Source organism: Paroedura picta, chromosome 6 (assembly GCF_049243985.1).
Source record: "Paroedura picta isolate Pp20150507F chromosome 6, Ppicta_v3.0, whole genome shotgun sequence".
In the NCBI taxonomy this organism is placed as follows: Eukaryota; Metazoa; Chordata; class Lepidosauria; order Squamata; family Gekkonidae; genus Paroedura; species Paroedura picta.
Window position 1 is genome coordinate 5,514,592 of NC_135374.1, and position 13,383 is coordinate 5,527,974.

Sequence of the window (13,383 nt, forward strand, 5' to 3'; positions counted from 1 at the left end):
TTCATAGAGTCGCTTTGCTTTCTCCGCATATTCAAACTCTGCTGGGAGTTCTGAAGATTAACCGATAGAAGAAGAGTTTGTACACCTTGGGCAGGGCGTGTACTGATGGCAAAAATGTTTGGTTTATTAGGGGAGGGGCAGCTATTCATGATCAGATTACAGCCCACCCCGCATTTCCTAATGTTTTCATGGCTGGAAGCTTGTGTTCTGCAGCCAAATCTCCGGCCCATGCTGGGACGTCGCATGAAAAGAAGCCCTGGTGAATCCTGCCCCCCCCCCACCCCGACTGTAGCCTTAAATTGAAGATACATACCTCAGGGGCCGCCTCTCGCTCTATGCCCCCCGCAGAGTGTAGACAGCAGAGGTAGTCAAACGGCGGCCCTCCAGATGTCCATGGACTACAATTCCCATGAGCCCCTTCCAGCGTTTGCTGGCAGGGGCTCATGGGAATTGTAGTCCATATACATCCGGAGGACGCAGTTTGATTCCTACCCTATGCCGACCATTCCAGGCTCTGAGTAAAGAGGAAATTTAAAAGTTTCTTAATCGTTTTTTAAAAAGTTGTAACTGTATTTAGGAAGGTTGACCCACGCTCTGCCAAAGTAGCCAATGATTGGCCAGGAGGGGGCGGGAAGGGGAGGGACTCTGGCCGTTTAAACCTGCCCTTCCTCACTTCCTCCTCACTTCCGGGAGATGTGGCAGGGAGGCGTGGCCAGGTGGCATCACTTCCTGGTACCTCGAAGCCTGTCAAATGTTTCAGGAATACCTCCACGGTCAAAAGGCTGGACAAGGCTGATTCCAATTTCTTTGTAAAGGTACAGCGAAGAGAGAGGGTGGGAGCTCCTTTGGCTGTGCACCGGCCTCTTCCCTCCTAGCAACGTCCTCCTGCCCCACGTCCAGCGCTTCATCCAGTCCCGGAAGCATCACCAGTTGGCCAACGACTGCATGCAGAGGCTGCAGAAGGCCCTGAGGTAATCTACCGAGTCGGTACCCGTAGGGTACAGCTACATGCACTTTGCACGCCAGAGGTCCATAGCCCTGGCCGGAGTTGCAGTGGCTACCCTCTAAGCCAGTGGTTCTCAACCTGGGTGTCGGGGCGCCTTTGGGGGGTCGAATGACCCTTTTGCAGAGGTCGCGGCAGAGTAAGCAGCTTGGCCAGGGGGGCGCCAGCTACACAACAGCCTTGCAGTGTAGATCGAGCGTTCGTCTGTCTGGAGCAGCGGAAAAGAGTGAAACGGGCATGGTGGGACAAGAGGCAGAACTGAACTGAGAAACCCTGGGAAGAAAACCAATTTACAGACAATCATGAACAATGGATCTCCATGCCATTGGTCAGATCTGGTGTTATTTCTATGAAAGAACACTTGCATCATTTTATGGTTGGGGGTCACCACAACAGAGTTCTTGGAAGTTCCTAAAGCTACCTGGAATTGACCAAGGGTAGCTCTTGTAATCGCCAAACATGCTATGGTAAAACTGGTAGTTCTTACCATAAAATTTCTGGTGATCACTGCAATTACATCTACATACAGGAAATTTCTACCATAGATATTCTTGTTAGTTCCTAGAGTTACCTGCACATGATGAAGAATAGCTCTTGCAATTGCCACTCTCTGGTAAAACTGGAATTTCTTCCTGCAGAATGTCTGGTGATCCCTAGAGCTACTCTACATCTACTTACAGGAAGTTTTTACCATAGAGTTCTTGGCAGTTCCTAGAGCTACCTGGAAGTGCCAAAGAGTAGCTTTTGCAGTCACCAGACGCTCTATGATAAAACTGGACGTTTTACATGATGTTAAGTTTGGGAAGATTTTATTGGGGGTTTTATTGTGTTTTAATGTTTTATGATGTAAACCGCCCCCAGCCCATTCGGGGAGTGGTGGTCTCTAGATCAAACAATAAATAAATAAATAGTAGTAGCAAAGCTGAAACATGGCAGCATGTTCGGTGCAGAAACTCCCCCAAGTGCTTAAAATGGACCTTAAAAGGACACACACCTAAGGGTGCCTCAACCCTACAGTCCCAGCAAGCTCCTTTGCTTTCTAGGAACGGCTCCCGCAAGTACCCTCCCCACCTGGTGGAAGTGGAGGCAATTCAGCACAAAACAACCCAGATTTTCCACAAAGTGTACTTCCCGGACGACACAGACGAGGTAAAGGCAAACTTTTTCTCAGGGGCAGACGGTGTCATCCCAGTGAGGCTCCAAGGCCACCCCGTTGCCCATGGTTAAGCACTCATCTTCTTTGGCTTGGGTCCCTAAGACCTCTACAAGCTCCCTCTGTCTTCAGCCCTCGGTCCATTTCCGGCCCTGGGCCCTGGCCTCCCGAAAGGGTGACCCCAAACTTTTCTTGGCAGGCGTTTGAAGTCGAATCGAGCACGAAAGCCAAGGACTTCTGCCAGAACATCTCCACCCGGTTGTTGCTGAAGACATCGGAAGGGTTCAGCCTGTTCGTCAAAATCTCTGACAAGGCAAGCAACGGGCCTTAGGCAGTAAATGGCGTTGTGTAGGTGCAGGGTTGGCCAGCTCCCAGATGAGCTACGCGGTGTAAAGAAGGCTGTCCGGTGGTTTGAGAAAGCCTGAGACGGTGGCTTTCTTCCTGTTCTTTTGTAAATATTAGCGCTCATCACTTTAATGAATAAAACAGCATGGCATAGCGGTTAAGAGCACCGAATCTGGTGAGTCGGGTTTGATTCCCCGCTCTTCCACATGCAGCCAGCTGCTGACCTGAGGCCAGTCACAGCCTTGATCGGGTTGTTCTGACCGAGAAGTTCTCTCAGAGCTCTCTCAGCTCCACCTGCCTTACAAGGGTGTCTATTTTGGGGAGAGGGAGGGAAGGCGATCGTAAGCCGCTTTGAGACTCCTTTGGGAAGTGAAAAGAAGGGTATAAACACCAATTCTTCTTCTTTAGATTATTTATCCTAATAGACTTGTTTACACAGTTTAGCTTGCTATTTTTTGTAGCTTATATTTATACTATGTCACCCCCTGTATATTTAGTGGCTTCCAGGTGAGGCCTGGAAAGCTCCTGAAAATCACGAAAGATCTCCAGGCAAAGGCTGTCTGTTCCTCTGGAGAAAATGTCTACATTAGAGGGTGGATTGTATATCGTTTATATCCCACTCAGGCCCTTCCCCTCCCCAAACCCTGAATTCTGCAAGCTAGTGCTAGATTAGGGGTCTTAGTAGACCAGACACTGAACATGAATCAGCCGTGTGCCTTGGTGGCTAAAAAGGCAAACGGGATTTTGGGCTGTATCAAAAGGAAGAAGAAGAAGAGTTGGTTCTTATATGCTGCTTTTCCCTACCCGAAGGAGGCTCAAAGCGGCTTCCAGTCGCCTTCCCATTCCTCTCCCCACAACAGACACCCTGTGGGGTGGGTGAGGCTGAGAGAGCCCTAATATCATTACCCGGTCAGAACAGCTTTATCAGTGCTGTGACTAGCCCAAGGTCACCCAGCTGGCTGCATGTGGGGGAGTGCAGAATTGAACCCGGCATGCCAGATTAGAAGTCTGCACTCCTAACCACTACACCAAACTGGAGCCTAGGGTCCAGATCATGTGAGGTGATGCAAACTACCCTGTGCCTCAGGGGAGGGCAATATATAAATACAAAAAATAAATAAATAAATGGTAAAGCTTGAGGAAGGAAGTAGACAAACTTAAGCTTTTAAGCAACTCTGTGATTCTTTACACTGTGGGTTGGGGAGGATTGCTTGAGAAGCAGTATTTCTGCTTGCGCTGATTATATCAACAATTTAACTGCATGTCATTCTTCCAGGTCATCAGCGTGCCCGAAGGCGATTTCTTCTTTGACTTTGTCAGACACTTGACCGACTGGATAAAGAAAGCGAGACCCGCAAAAGACGGTAGACACCGTTATAGAAATGTGTTCAGAGCTTACCCATTGCCTGCACTGTCAATCATAAGCCCTCTGAAGATAGGTTGAGGGACTTGGGAATGTTCAGCCTGGAGAAAAGGAGGTTGAGAGGGGACATGATAGCCCTCTTTAAGGATTTGAAAGGTTGTCACTTGGAGGAGGGCAGGATGCTGTTTCTGTTGGCTGCAGAGAAAAGGACGCACAGTAATTGGTTTAAACTTCAAGTACAACGATATAGGCTAGATATCAGGAAAAGATTTTTCACAGTGAGAGTAATTCAGCAGTGGAATAGGCTGCCTAAGGAGGTGGTGAGCTCCCCCTCCCTGGCCGTCTTCAAGCAAAGGTTGGATACACACTTTTCTTGGATGCTTTAGGATGCTTAGGGGGATGATCCTGCGTTGAGCAGGGGGTTGGACTAGATGGCCTCTATGGCCCCTTCCCACTCTATGATTCTATGATTCTATGATTCTATAAGGGATGCTCAATCCGCCAGGCATATGGTTGAGGCCGGGGCAGAGTCCTGGGTTTCATCCTTCATCCGTGGACCCCCAAAATCTAAGATCCCTCACTCCAACTCCCTCTCTCATGGAATTTGACGGTGACCTCTGATTGAACTATGGTGGGGCTGGAAGCTTTAGATTGCCATCATTGTTGTATTTGTAAAATGGGGATTTATTGTGATTTTAATGTTTTATCGTGAGCCGCCGGGAGACCTTTTGGGGAACGGCGGTATACAAGTCTAAGAATAAAATAAATAACAAATAAAATAAAAATAAATGTCCATCTTCAGCTTGCAACGCGATGTGGCAGAGCCCCCGCAGTACAGGTTGGCTCCTGAGCGTGAACTGGGCCACGTTGGCGCTGGAATTTGCAGCCGGATCTCACCGCTGATGTTGTGATTCTCTCTTTGGGCAGGGATAGTGCCTTCCCTCACCTACCAAGTGTTCTTCATGAAAAAGCTCTGGACCAACACGGTGCCTGGGAAGGACTCGATGGCCGACTCCATCTTCCATTACTATCAGGTATTCCCCCGTCACGTTAACAGATTGATTCATTTATCGTATGACATATTAGCTGTGAGTCCCTGCATTCTGCAGGGGGTTGGACTAGATGACCCTGGAGGCCCCTTCCAACGCTGCACTTCTATGATAATATAAAATATGTAGCCAAGGAGGTACGAGGGTTCTGCAGACAAGTTGGGCACTCCCCCCAAAACATTCCTATCTAAGTTGTCAATCTGCTCAGTTACAGCCGGGGAGAGTTCAAAGAGCTCCGTCACATCTCCGAGGGAAGCACGAGGCTCACGTTCCCGTGGCAGGTGGTTCAGTGAAATGCACCGTAAGCCCATTTGGGCAGCAACAGACCGAGAAAGGGACCTGGGGGGTGGTAGTGGACAGACTGATGAAAACGTCAACCTGTTGTGCTGTTAAAAAGGCAGATTCCACACTGGTCATGATCGGATATGGAACAGAGAATAAATAGATTTGTGGGGAAACCACATGTGAAGCATTGCATTCAGTTCTGGTCACCGCACCTGAAAAAAATGATATTGTAGAGCAGGCACGGCCAAACTGTGGCTCTATGTATATCCACAGACTACAATTCCCATGAGCCCCTGCTGCCAGCAGGGGCTCATGGTAATTGTAGTCCATGGATATCCGGAGAGCCACAGTTTGGCCACCCCTGTTGCAGAGCTTGAAAAGGTGCAGAAAGAAGCTGACAAAAGGGGTACGTGAGGATGCCCGGTGAAGATCAGTTAAGATGCTCGGGGCTGTGTAGCCTAGAGCAGGGGTAGTCAACCTGTGGTCCTCCAGATGTTCATGGACTACAATTCCCATGAGCCCCTGCCAGCAAATGCTCATGGGGATTGTAGTCCATGGACATCTGGAGGACCACAGGTTGACTACCCCTGGCCTAGAGAAATAGGCAAAAAGAGACATGACAGGTTTAAAAATTACGCGTGTCACGGAGAAAGGAGAAACAACAGGATGCAGGATGCAGGAGAAACAACAGGAAGGATTTCTTCATAGAGCACATTTGTGGAACTTGAAGCCACCGGATTGTGGCCCAGCTCCCGACTTGGGAAGCTTTAAAAGGGGAGTTGGACAAGTTTGCGGAGGGCCAAGGGTTATCGTCGGCTATTAGCCATGATAAATACGTGTTCCCTCCAGTACGAGAGGCAGGATGCATCAGTTGCTGGAGAGGGTAGAAAAGATGGTTCGGTTGCCCTCTTCTCGTTTGTGGACTTCCTAGAGGCAGGAACTGGATGTGTGAACAGGATGCCGGACAAGGAGGGCTTTGGGTCTGATCCAGCAGGGCTGTTCTGGTGTTCTGCCCATCGCGTTTTAATTTGTTTTATTTAAAACTTGCATTAGCCACCTTCCTCCCGGGCACTGCAGAACTGAAGGCGACTTACAAAACAAATTAAACAGTATAAAAACACAATAAAAACCATTTCACTTCCAGGAATAGCCTAGAAGTGTCCTTAATCCTCTCTAAACCAAGTCTGATCAGATGCCAGAGAGGAGAAGGCAATACGCTCATATCTGTACGTTTCCCAGGGAAAGCTGAGAATGGGAAAGAACAACATTCCGGGAAAAACTCAGAAGCAACCTCAGGCCTCTCTAGGAATCACCAGAAACTCTATGATTTTTATCATAGAGTTCTGTGCGATTCCTAGAGAAGATGAATGTTACTTCTAGGTTCTGGGAGTGAAATCACACCATCGTTGAGAGCAGCACACACACGCCACATGTCCTTCTGGCGTAGGCCATGCCTGGCAACTCTATGGTTCAGCGTCACTGAAACGTAAAATGTCCTCCCTGTCTCAGTTCCTCTCCCTGTTCTCTTTTATTCTTACTGTGCTGCAAAACGCTCCCTCTTTCTCTCTCTGTTTCTGGCACAGGAATTACCAAAGTATCTCCGCGGCTACCATAAATGCACCCGGGAAGAAGTCCTGCAGCTCGGGGCCTTGATCTACCGGGTGAAATTCGAGGATGACAAATCCTATTTCCCCAGCATCCCCAAACTCCTGAAGGAAATGGTGCCCGAACCCCTCATTCGTCAGCTGTCTCCAGACGACTGGAAGCGGGTGGGTCTGCCAGAGCACCCTGACCCCCACCCCACCCCACCCCGGTTCCCCCACTCTCTGCTTCCTCCTCTTCACCCCCATCATGGTAGGGGGACAACATGGTAGGCAAGATGACGTCACCTCCAGCGGGAAACTCTGTGGTAAAACCATAGAGGTTCCAGCCAGCCATTCCTAGAGCTACTCACCATCTCTTTCTGGAAGGGATGTCATCAGTCCTGCGTCATCGCCTGGATATTTTCCTGTTTCCCCTCACCTCCACATGGAGCAGTGGTAGGCAACAAAAACTTAGGGGGGGGAAAGCGGCATATAAGAACCAACTCTTCTTCTTATTGAAGCGTATTTAATTGAACGCTGGTTTCACACAGGGCCTAAACTGAGACACTCTGGGGTTGGGCCAGCCGTGCTTGTTGGTACATGGCTCAGTCACCATTAAAGATTCCTTTGGACGAGAATGGTGCCAATTTGCCCAGTTGCTAGCATTCGAATATTCCAGCAAATCAGGAGGCCATTGAAGCTTTCCAAAATCATATAGCCCTGATTTGGGGAATTAGGAGTGATCTGGGGAATTAGGAGTGCGCAGAAGACCCATTTGTTTGGGATGTCTGAATGGAGCCACAGAAGCCATTTCTTCTTGCATCGTGCAGGGGGCTGGACTAGATGACCCAGGAGGTCCCTTCCAACTATGATTCTATGACTATGTCTTTGGAAATTTTTAAGCAAAGGTTGATGGAGAGGCTGATTCTGTGAAGGCTCAAGGGGGTGGCAGGGGACAGTGGATGAGCAATAGGGTTGTGAGTGTCCTGCACAGTGCAGGGGGTTGGACTAGATGACCCAGGAGGTCCCTTCCAATTATTCTTCTTCTCCTTTGCAGTCCATAGTTGCCTATTTCAACAAGCACGCGGGCAAAACGAGAGAAGAAGCCAAGCTCGCCTTCCTAAAGATCGTGTACAAGTGGCCGACCTTCGGATCAGCGTTCTTCGAAGTGAAGGTGAGCGTGGCTTTTGTGACTTACCTGTTTGTTCCAAGGGAATTGGGTGGGAGTTCGGAACAGGAACATGCTACGGGTTCCCACAAATCGATCCACTTTTTCTTCCTGTCCCCCAAACAATAGAGCGTTAGCACGTTTGGCGATGCCAAAGGACAGTAGGTTCAGGATGGATAAAGGAAACACATTTTTATGTAGCAGGTGATTAAGATGTGGAATTCGCCACTGGAGCACACAATGCTGGCCACAGAAATAGACAGCTTTTTAGAAGGAGATTACTGTCCGGGTGGGGGACACCTGCTTTGCAGATCCACCTTGCCCCACCAAACTCCACCCCCACTCCTCCCATCCCAGAAGAACATGGCTTTGTATTGTAGTATTCTGATGCTGTTTTAGACGGGAGGCTGGACTGGATGGACCCTCCCTGGTCTGACCCAGCAAGGGTCTTCTGAGGGTCTTCTCAGGGGAAGGCCTCGGCCTCTCTGCCCTGTGGCTGGCCCTGCAGAGGAACTGGCTGGCCCCTGGGTGAGACGGGAGGCTGGACTGGAGGGACCCTCCCTGGCCTGACCCAGCAGGGCTCTCCTGAGGGTCTTCTCAGGGGAAGGCCTCGGCCTCTCTGCCCTGTGGCTGGCCCTGCAGAGGAACTGGCTGGCCCCTGGGTGAGACGGGAGGCTGGGCTGGATGGACCCTCCCTGGCCTGACCCAGCAGGGCTCTTCTGAGGGTCTTCTCAGGGGAAGGCCTCGGCCTCTCTGCCCTGTGGCTGGCCCTGCAGAGAAACTGGTTGGCCACTCCTTGACATAGGCTGCTAGAGCAGAAGGACTATTTGTCTGATCCTTCAAGCCTCTTCTGATGTTCATCTTTCCAACAGCAAACGACTGATCCAAATTACCCAGAACTCCTCCTGATCGCCATCAACAAACATGGCGTCAGCCTCATCGACCGCAAAAGCAAGGTGACCCCCAGGTTCTTGGCGGGGGACGGTTCTCTGTGGGAGGGGAAAGAATACATATCCCATGGGTCTTAGCGGGATGCTGCTGAGTCCCAGGTCAGTGGCCAGGGGAGAGGGGAGGAGGGCGCAGCGCACTTCCTGAAATGGCGATCTGACCGTTTTCTCGCACGCCCCTAGGACATCCTCATCACTCACCCTTTCACCAAGATCTCCAACTGGAGTAGTGGCAACACATATTTCCACATCACCATCGGCAATCTGGTGCGGGGAAGCAAGCTGCTATGCGAGACGTCTCTGGTAAGGGAACAAGAGTTTGCCCAGACTCTGGCTTTGAAAGGGGAACAGCTTGGAGTTGGATTTGGAGTCACAGAATCATAGAGTTGGAAGGGGCCTCTGGAGCCCATGGTCATCTAGTCCAGCCCCTGCAGAATGCAGGAAATTCACAACTGCCTGCCTGTCCACGGTGACCCCAATTCCATGTCCAGATGAGGTCCCCCTCCAAAATAAGATGATCTGGGGCCAAGAGACCAAGCCCTATGAAGATAGGTTGAGGGACTTGGGAATGTTCAGCCTGGAGAAAAGGAGGCTGAGAGGGGACATGATAGCCCTCTTTAAGTATTTGAAAGGTTGTCACTTGGAGGAGGGCAGGATGCTGTTTCCGTTGGCTGCAGAGGAAAGGACGCACAGTAATGGGTTTAAACTACAAGTACAGCGATATAGGCTAGATATCAGGAAGAAATTTTTCACAGTCAGAGTACTTCAGCAGTGGAATAGGCTGCCTAAGGAGGTGGTGAGCTCCCCCTCACTGGCAGTCTTCAAGCAAAGGTTGGATGCACACTTTTCTTGGATGCTTTAGGATGCTTTGGGCTGATCCTGTGTTGAGCAGGGGGTTGGACTAGATGGCCTGTGTGGCCCTTTCCAACTCTATGATTCTATGATTCTAGGATTCTGTGAATAAGCAGACTCCCTGGCCAGTCTGGCCTGGAGGAACTCCGCCTCCTGATCTCAAAGTAGTGATCAGATTTATCTATTTATCATACGGTTTGTGTGTCATGTTGGCCAGGAGATCCCAGCTGACTGCTGGGCAAGAGACATTCTTGCCGTTGTCTGCCCCCACATCACAGCCTTGGTATTCACCAAACCTTGCTTGAGGAAGCCTGTATTAAAGGCCTGCATTCTCCCCAGCTAGAGGATGTATTGAATGTATTGGTGAAATGCTCTGGCGGAAGAGAGAAGGACCCTACGGGACCTGAACCTGAACCAGTTCCGCAGGGCCCTCCAAACGGAGCAGTTCCACCAGGCCTAGGACTGCGGCCTGAATGTACAGGTTCTGACCTCCATGCCGACATTGAGGAAGACCTGTCTCTCTTGGAAGAGCTGGAAATCCCGCCCCGCCCCCTCCTGCACCCCCCCACCCAGCTTACTGAAGGGGGCTGAAACAATGTATATCAGTGGTCCCCAACCCCCGGTCCGGGGACCGGTACTGGTCCGTGGATCAGTCGGTACCGGGCCGCAGCTCCTCCTCTTCCTGCTGGCAGCGCCCCCCCAGCGGGCGGTGGGAAGTCAGAGGCGCCAGCAGGAAAGCAAGCGGAGCAGGGGCTCAATCAGTGGCGAAGTCCCTCGGCAAAAGACTCCCCCCCCCGGCCCTCAGTAAAATTGTCAAGCGTTGACCGGTCCCCAGTGATAAAAAGGTTGGGGACCACTGATGTATATAACGTTTTTAATGACTTACTGTTTTTTAAAGATTTAATTGTTTAACTTATGCCATTACCTGCCCTGATCTACCAGAAAGGATGGGATATAAGAATAAGATAAACCACCCAGAGCTGCAAAGAAATGGGCGGTATAGAAATCTAAATAAATGAATGAATAAATAAATAAATAAATAAATAAAGTTATTATTATTATTACTAGGGGCCAAGCCCACTGCATTCAGGAATACAATGGGTCCTAGATTGGGGGGGGGGGAGAACTCTGCAGATGGCCTCTCCCTCCCCCCAGGACCTGGAAAGGCTGCAGGCAGCTGTTATAGGGAACTCACTGGCAGGGATCTGCAGCCTCCGAGCCTCGAAGTGAAGTGGAAGGAGGAGGGGTTGGTCAGGGGTGGGGCATGGCAGGCGATTGGCTGGCTGCTGGACAGACAGGCAAGCCGGTTGGAGGAGGAAGCACTCAGGGGCGGGACAGCTGCCCTGAGTGGTCGTTAAGCGCTGAGTGGCACTTAAGCCATGAGACCAGCTCCTCCTCCAAGGCCTTACCAGAAATATATTATGTGGAACAGATTATTTGTACAAAAGGGTTGCCAGCTTCAAGAGAAGAAGCAGACACATACAAAGAATACAGGACAGCCCTTTGTCAGAGACCAAGCTTCTATCCCGAAAACCTCGTCAATCTCTGAAATGTTAGTGGACTCAAATCTACTGCAGACCAACATGGCTACACTCCTGAAATTTTTCACTATGCACTGGTAGATGTCTTGAGGAGAACCATTCAGCCTAAATAAACCCTTCTCCGTTTTTTCTGCCAGGGCTACAAGATGGACGACCTCCTGACCTCCTACATCAGCCAGATGCTGACGGCCATGAGTAAACACAGGAGTGCAAAGGGCAGCAAGTGAACTGAGAGAAGCCACTGGCCGGCTACCCTGGCTTTACTCTGTCAGCTCGGGGCCGTGGGTCACCCGTGCAGCTGGGGAAAGACGTTTTCCACCCACGTGTGGAAGATGAGCCGGACTCCTTCAGAAAGCTTGTCGGACTCGGATCCTGAAGAGTCTGGCCTCACCTCTCCTTCGAGCGAGGACGACTATCTCTGAGGCCAGCCTTCCTCTGGTACCCCCGGCTGCGTACCTCCTTTCCCTCTCTTGTTCAGGATTTTTAAACCTCAACTTCTTCCCCTCATGCACTCCCATCTTTCAGGCTGAGGAGCCACGAAATTCCAGCATTGACATTTAACCAAAACGGCGAGGATTGCAAAGACCTGTAGGAAAATGCTGCCTGACTCTTGTTGAAAAGAACAATGAAAGGGGATTACGGACCCGTCTTCCTGTTAGCGACAGAAATCCCTTCGTGCGGAAACGTCCCCCGGGTTTGAGAGCTGAACTCTCTCGAGAGAAGGAAAAACTGGAAGCTTTTTTTTTTTTGGGTTCTGTTTTGTTTGTGGAAAAATAAAATAACATGAAGAGGAAGAAGCGCCTTTTTTTCCAAACACAAACAGGGAGCGAGAGAAATAAAGCTCCTTTTGAATAAGAAATAATGTTACGTGGGCAGGAAGTGACATGTATTTAAGGGGAGTTGGGGTTTGCCCCGGTTTACATTGTTTTGCTGTGGTTTTCATTCTTTTTATTTATTTAAACTGAGGGTGGCAGCTTATCTGAATTGATGGGATTGACGCAAACAGATCAGGGGAGATCTTTGTCTGCCTCTCCTCGTTTCCTGAGCAAATGCAAGCAGTAAGTTCTGGGCAGGGGACACGTTTCTGAGCAGCCATGTTTATTTTGTCTGCACTTCCCCTCTCTTGGGCAGGGTGGAAGGAGAAAACAATATACCTGCAGGGAAAGTTAGTCATTCCAGCTGATCCAGGTGTAAACTTTCCAGGTAAACCCATAAAGCCTTACGAGACAATCGGTTTAAATCGAAGGAACTAGAACAGGACTGGAATCCAATCAAAGGGACTAAAGCGGAATTTCCCTTGTCTGTAGGCACTCCGCCCCCTGAAATAAATGTGAGGGGAATGGGAACTTTTCAAATAAATTTTTCAACTTTTGATTTCAGCTATGGATACTGGGGGTGGGAAGAAGGAAGCTATAAAATCGTGGCGATACGTCTACTCACTGGGAAAGACAATAATGCTAGGAAAAGTTGGCAATCATTAACTACCTAGTCAAAGGTGTAGTCTACATGGGGCTTTTTAGTCACTCCCAGTTCTAATAAATCCCTCCCATCTTAACTGAATTTGATTTCCATTTTGATTTTGGGTGCTTTACATTTTCCCTCTGCAACATGCATGATTGATACATGGTGACCCTTTCCCCCACAATATCCAGGAGTGGATATAAGCCTCGATATTTGAAAAAATCGCCATCAGTAAGTGTGCAGATTTCTGCCTTTTGCAAGGCTTGTCTTAAAGTGACTGCACTCCAGAAGCTTTGACTTCTCTCTGCAGACATTTGCCTCTTGGATTTATTTATTCCGCCTTCTCTGCTGCCTCCAATCCCCCCCTCCCGTTCAAGAAAAGAAAGAGACTCCTGCTGCGCTTGGCTCCCCTCCCCGCTCTGAGCTTCCCCAATCAAGTGCAGAACACTTTCTGTTTCAATGAGGGGGGGAAGGAATAGAGGAAGACCCGAGTTCCAATCAATCTTTGAATTCAGCAGGATCCACAACAGAAAAAAAAAGTTAACGCAGAATCCCAGCCCAGGAGCACTTCCAAAACTAACAAAATTCATCACAGGGGAGGAGCTTGTGAGCAGGGACTTGAGGTGCTTGTGG

The 13,383-nt window shown here is 49.7% G+C and overlaps 1 protein-coding gene across 6 annotated transcripts in view; it reads left to right on the plus strand.

The window, feature by feature from the left end:
* The window catches only part of MYO7A (myosin VIIA), a 125,093-nt gene extending 112,529 nt beyond the window's left edge, over window positions 1-12,564 (plus strand). For 4 of the 6 annotated variants that reach the window (XM_077341258.1, XM_077341259.1, XM_077341257.1 and 1 more), the window contains 10 exons: window positions 816-971; window positions 2,047-2,152; window positions 2,356-2,469; window positions 3,778-3,865; window positions 4,792-4,898; window positions 6,782-6,967; window positions 7,839-7,955; window positions 8,822-8,905; window positions 9,080-9,199; window positions 11,427-12,564. In XM_077341258.1, the coding sequence (XP_077197373.1) occupies window positions 816-971; window positions 2,047-2,152; window positions 2,356-2,469; window positions 3,778-3,865; window positions 4,792-4,898; window positions 6,782-6,967; window positions 7,839-7,955; window positions 8,822-8,905; window positions 9,080-9,199; window positions 11,427-11,516 (1,168 nt within the window). In that variant the 3' untranslated portion in view covers window positions 11,517-12,564. The remainder of the gene's footprint in view (window positions 1-815; window positions 972-2,046; window positions 2,153-2,355; window positions 2,470-3,777; window positions 3,866-4,791; window positions 4,899-6,781; window positions 6,968-7,838; window positions 7,956-8,821; window positions 8,906-9,079; window positions 9,200-11,426) is intronic. The other 2 variants (XM_077341256.1, XM_077341260.1) reach the window with 2 other exon arrangements.
* The last annotated feature ends 819 nt before the right edge of the window (window positions 12,565-13,383 follow it).